Genomic DNA, 6,000 nt, shown 5'->3' with positions numbered 1-6,000 from the left:
GCCTGTGTCCTGGTCTCATTCCTACTGTAGTCCCCAGGTGGTCCCCACCTCTACATGGACTCTGTTGGTGCTCACCTGTTGCTTGGAATCCCACCCTGTCATTATCATGGGCTTCCTCCTCATCTCACTTATGGCTTAAAACCTGGGCTTTGACGTAACACACCTACAGAAGGATCTCGGGAGTCAGGGGCCTGGCACAGTCTCCAGCTTCCATGTCTACCCCAAGCAAGGCTGGGTGCTCCCATCTCTCCTAAACAATTCCCACCCATCATCCCCTCAGTAGATCACAAGGGGGGACAAATGAGGCCACCAAGGGTCCACACGCGCACGTAGTCATCTGGGACTGCTGAAACTTTTTATTGAGAAGCTGGGGAGGAGGAGGGGAAAGGAGAGAAGGGGAATCAGAGGGCCCAGCAGGGCCCTCTTCACCTCCCACAGGACAGACTGATGGTGCTGTTCTGGCTGCTGTGGCTGCTTTGGAGCCTTGGTTCACCATGCTCTAAAAAGGAGAGTTCATGAGGCAAGCAGGGGACAATGACTGACTGGTTATGGTGTGGGGTGGGAATGGTAGGTGCTTGGCAGCGGCATCACAGGCTTGCAGAGAAGCAGAGCTAGCCAGTACTGAGCAAGGAATTCCTTTCTGCTGAGTTCCTTCAGAAAAGCTCTGACCATGCAGTGGTGATCAGGCAAGGGTATGACCGACAAGTGGAGGCATAACGGATATGGGCATCGTGACTCCATCTATCCCTGGCCTTCCTCACCCAGGACTCAGGACTTTCTGCTCCATGATCAAAGTGCCCTCATGTCATCCAGAGTAGGCTCATGGACACAGGGATGGCATGTGTACACCAGCAGGTAGGAAGTCCCCAGAAGCCCTGAAGGAGGCTAGAAGGACAGGGCACTTGCTGGATGGCTAGCAGCTTGGCAGTATAGCCCAGCATATTCTAGTGTATCCCAGCATATCCCAGTATATCCCACTGATAGAATGAGGAAGGCAAGGAACTCTTAATGGCCCAGAAATGAAGTTCAGAGCACATAGGGCTCTGGGACACAGAACCTGGAAAGTTTCTGGCTGCAACTGAGGCTTCCAGGTGGACCCTGAGGCTCAGTTGAATACCAAGGTTCTTCTTTGTTAAAAGGGTCACTTACCCTAGTGACTCTCTGGTTCACATTTTTCTGTAGGAAGCAGAAAACCCAGAGATAAGAATGAACCCTGGACAAGAGTCTATGGCTTCTATCTTCCCATGACCAATACTGGAGCAGGGACCACACTGTCCATGTTGGGGGCAGGGGACATGAGAGTGACAGAGTTACAAGGGAGGGGAACATGGGTTGCATGTGTTCTCACCCATCTGCTCCGGTATGACCAGGTTCTCTGGTACAAGTCCCTTTAGCTGTGTGAACTCCTTAAATTCTTCCAAGGCCTCCAAATTTTCCTGGGGGTCCCTCCCTATGGAAGATGGACAGATGAGCAGAGAGAGGTGACCACATGTTTGCAAGGAGTCAGTGCCACAAAGACGGGAGCCCAGCACCAGGTGCTTCTTTATGGAATAGCCAAGGGCAGGAGAAGAGGTGGTATGGAGGGTTATCACTGAGCTTGGATGGCATCTGAGCCACCAAAGGACCCTGGAAACCAAAAACCTCCCAGTGGAAGCCTGTAACATCTTGTCCCTGACCTAAAAGGCCCCTGGGCTGAGAAGACTTCGGTCAAGGCACCACTGTCCTTGTGTTATAAACCCCGTATGACACCATGAGGTTCCACAAAGCATCACCAACAGCATCTGTGGTCAAGAAGCTTGTCATTCTCTGTCCTGGATGGTACCCGCCAGGCTTGGCAGTCACTACAGTGGAAGCTCAGCAAGGTAGGTCCAGCCAGCCAGCAGCACTGTGCCCTGCCATCTCCTGCCCACGAGAGGAAAGCTGCTCCTCTCGTATGGGGGCTAGAGGAACGATGGGTTAGGCATGGGTGTGCTGAGCTTGGGGTGGTGGGAACTTACCTATGAGCTGTGTCATCCTGAAGCCCATCCCCTCAATCTCCCCATCATAGTAGCTCATGTAGTGGCCTTTCACAGAAGAAAGCTGCATCTGCAGGTTGGTCTTACCCTCAACTGTGGAGGCCCCAGAAAGAGCAAGGTTAGCTTACAACCACCTGGGTCCCTCTTCCGACCATCACTCCAGCCTCTAGTCACAGATTCTAAGTACTACTGTGGCCTGAGAGCTGAGGTCTAGGGTTCCCAGGACTCGTCTGTGATCCCTCCTAGGGGTGGGGCTTGGCAGGAGGTTCTACCTTCCATGGGCTGCTTGCCACCCATCCCTGGGCTGATAACACTCACAGGCAGTATACTGGCCAGGCACATCTGCTTTCTCCAAGATGGTGGTCACTTCAAGACACTGGTCATAGATCCTGGAATCAGAAACAGTCTTGCAGTGGCCCTCTTAAACCTGGCCCTCATGCTGACTGGGGTCCTCCCTCTTCAACCCACTTCTGGAGTTCTTTCCAAGTCAGGGGACTCATTGAGAAGTAATGGGCCAGGTAAGAGACCAAATAACCATGGGAACCACAGACACTCACATATATGTGATAGAAAACTCCATGTCCCCGTTGCTCAGGACCAAGATAAATATGGAAGAGACCTTGTTTATTGGGACCTCATCTTCTGACACCAAGGCCTTTATGAACCACTTCCCGGAAAACTAAAAAGATAAATTTTCTCTTTGCCTGATGCCTGACCACCCTCCCTGTGGAATATGTGCCCTCCAGTTACTGTTCGTGTCTGCCCGTTCTACCCCACCACCAAAACCTAGAAATCTCACATGATTGGGACCTGCTTACTCTGAAGGTACCAGGGCCTTCTTCTAGCACACGCTCTCAGACTGCACCCCCGAGCACAGGGAGGCCTGAATATGCATGGGGATCCCTTACCTCCCAATTAGTCTACTCTCTTTAGTTACAACCTGTGACACAGATCAGATATGGATGCCCCCTGAATCCAGAACTCTCGTCTTCCTGCACCAGTAAAAGCTGAGACTACCCTGCCCAGCCCTGACTCACATTCTCTTTATTGAAAGCAAGGGATGAGGAGTCCTGGGCCTGCAGGGCAGCAACCAGAGAGAAGATAACGGTCAGGAGCAGAGCCTTCATCTCTAGGGTCTGCATTCACAGCCAACCAGCAGGTAATAGGGGCAGGAAAGGCTATACTGGCCCCTCACTCGACTACCCTTTATACAGACCCATGCAGGGTTTTGGGGAACTTGGCAGAGAGGACCAGGTCCTTCTGAGTCCACAGCCAGCTGGCAAGGGGAATGTCAGTGTTTTGTATAACAGCTTGTTAGGACTTCGAGAAATCAAGACCATTGATCAGAGTGACAGCTACTGTTCAGAGTCCAAAGAAGCTGAGGAAGAATTGGGAACTAAGGAAAGGCCAGGTGATTCACACAGTCTGATCTATTGTTGGAGTCTGAAGAACTGCAAGAACCACCCATCACTGAGGATGGAGTCAGAACGGGGAGAGAGCAGGAACTCAGACCCGCTCCACCACAGGTGCACAAGCGCAGCCCCTTGAGCCCAGCACTTCCTGTTCTGTTGGGAACTTTGTCCAAGAGTGTCCTGCAGGACACAGCTTTTCAACCCGGGGCTCAGCCTGGTCACTGAGCTGTCCCTCTAGAAACACTCTCCATGCCTTCCCTACACACTCTCACAGAGACACATGGAGACACACAGAGAAACACACACAGAGACACACAGAGACACACACAGAGAGACACACAGAGACACACTCACAGATACACTCACAGAAACATACTCACAGACATACACACCCACAGACACACTCACAGACAAATGCGCACACACACATACACACACACACATAAATAAAAGAAGACAACTGCCGGCATGCGTTCCTGCCTACTTTCACTACCTATCACTAAGAGTCGAGTGAGCTGGTCTAGAAGGAGTGGCCAGCCGCTTTGACAGTCGCCAGACAATGGCTGAAGAGCCACCGCAGCTGAGAAGCAACGTAGAGGCAGGGAAAGCAGGAGCTGGAGCCGTGGGGAGACAATAGCCACACTCAGGACATTGGTGATGACAGCAGGAGCCAAAGCAAAAACTCAGGTTGCAGCCATGGCAGTGGTCATACAAACAAGAAGGAGCCAGAAGGTCCCGGTGGACGGCCAAGGCAGAGCTGGGATAGTCTGCAGAAGGAGAGACATTCAAGAGCTTAGGATGAAGGACAGAAAGCGGTAAAAGCCAGAGAGGAGAGACTGCAGACACCGGTGCAAGAAGAGTTCTGAGAGTGGCCAGGATGTAAAGGCCAGGGCTCTCGGGCACCCAGATATAGAACCATTGTCAATAGATGGGGATTCCCGCCTTTCTGGGCCTACACAGAGCTGTCTCACATCACTGCAGAGCCAAGGGTCTCAGTAGCCATGAGTGCTCTAACACTGGGCAGTGCCACTTGCTCTGGGTCCCAGCCATCTGCTGCCACCCCTGCCACTTACTGCACCTGCAGTTGAGAAATGTAACAACTTCCCAAGGACCAGCTAAGAAGAGCTCCTTGTGACCACAAGTTCTATCCATACAGAGCAAACCCTGCCCCCCCCATCCTGCCCTGCCAAGTGACCCATTAAAAAACAAGAGAAATCTTTTCAATTTAGACAATGACTTTCGAACTATGAAACCTTAGGATTAACCCTTTTCTAGGTTGAGTTTACCATAGAAATTAATTAGTGTGAAGATTCTCAATATAAGTGTTTTGTGTTCACAGGGCCTTGCCATGTGGCTCAGGCTGGCCTTGAGCTCATGGTGAGGGCCCAGACTCAGCTTCCCATGCCCTGGCATTATTGGCAGGAGCCATGATGTCTGGCTATAATCTAACATCTACAGGACCACTGAGATGTTGATCTCTTCCATGTCAACTGTGGTTTTTCTAAAGAATCTGTGACTCTTGTGTAGATTGTAAATTTAATTTTGTAATTGATCATAACATTGTCTTGTTCTATTAGTGTGTAACACCATGCTAAAACCAGGATGGTCCCTTCATTTTTAATTACTGATGGTCCTATTTGTTACTTCCTTATCCTTGGTCAGCTTTGCTAGAGGTTGTAAACATATTTTCATTCTGTCAATATTCAACTTTTCCTTTATAATCAACTGAAAATTTGCTTGGTTTTCTTCTAACATCTAGGATGCAATGTTTTAGGTTTCATGACATGGAACTTGACACACCATAGTTTACCCTGCCATTCCTAGTTCTAGATCATTATAAAGTAAACTTACCAATTAGTTATAGTATAATCCTATGCTTGTATTGTTGCATTTATGCCTAGAAGGAATTGCGAGATCATATATTGAGTATATATATACCAACAGAGAAATCACAAATGGTTTTCCAAAATATATTTACACACATGTTGTTTCTGCAGCTGTGCACCTGAGTTCCTATTATGACTGGCTGTTGTCTTGGGCATGTAGTGTCTGCTTTTCTGGGTGGCTGAGATGTTCCCATGGGCTTGTGAGCTTGGCTGACAAACACATGACATCTTTGGCCATGTCTGTTCAAGTCTGTTGCTCATGTCCACTGGTGGTTATCTTATCTGATGTTAAGGGTTGATGCTTCCTCACTGACACTAGTGTTGTTCATGTAACCTGAAATGCCTCTCAGTGCATGGCTTGTGTTTCTGTCCAGCTAGCCCTGTCCTACCTACATAGCTGTTGTAAGCGGGAGGAAGTCAACCCACTAATTTCCCTTTACAGGGCTGTTCCTTGCTGGCAGATCTGAGAACTGCCTTGCCACCCAGGTCATGACAATCCTTTCTTTGTTTAGCTCTCATTGCTTGGAGACCAACAGGAAATTGAGGCCTGTAATCCTGTCAGAGCTGACTTTGAGAGGAACACCCAGGCTCTAGTCAAGGTCTGCTTGCTGAACTGTGGTTGGCAGTTGATCCAGTGCCATGGGACAGATAGCTAGAGACTTGCTTTTGTATGTTTGTCAGAAACTA

The 6,000-nt window shown here is 49.6% G+C and overlaps 1 protein-coding gene across 2 annotated transcripts; it reads right to left on the bottom strand.

Annotated features, from left to right (window-relative positions):
- Positions 1-341: 341 nt before the first annotated feature.
- LOC117710399 (vomeronasal secretory protein 1-like) lies at positions 342-3,213 on the bottom strand. 2 transcript variants are annotated; one of them, XM_034505106.2, is made up of 7 exons: positions 3,053-3,213; positions 2,573-2,694; positions 2,334-2,404; positions 1,998-2,108; positions 1,349-1,450; positions 1,150-1,176; positions 342-499 (listed from the first exon to the last, which is right to left on the bottom strand). In XM_034505106.2, exons 1-6 carry the CDS (start codon positions 3,155-3,157, stop codon positions 1,151-1,153), a joined length of 537 nt encoding a protein of 178 aa, XP_034360997.1. In that variant the 5' UTR covers positions 3,158-3,213; the 3' UTR covers positions 342-499; position 1,150. The 2 variants fall into 2 exon arrangements, with proteins under 2 accessions (XP_034360997.1, XP_076791368.1); XM_076935253.1 differs by lacking the exon at positions 342-499 and adding an exon at positions 522-885.
- Between the last annotated feature and the right edge of the window lie 2,787 nt (positions 3,214-6,000).

The sequence above is a fragment of the Arvicanthis niloticus genome, chromosome 6 (assembly GCF_011762505.2).
Source record: "Arvicanthis niloticus isolate mArvNil1 chromosome 6, mArvNil1.pat.X, whole genome shotgun sequence".
Lineage (NCBI taxonomy): Eukaryota > Metazoa > Chordata > Mammalia > Rodentia > Muridae > Arvicanthis > Arvicanthis niloticus.
The sequence above is the reverse complement of the archived record's forward strand: the minus strand, read 5'-3'. Positions and strand labels throughout refer to the sequence as shown.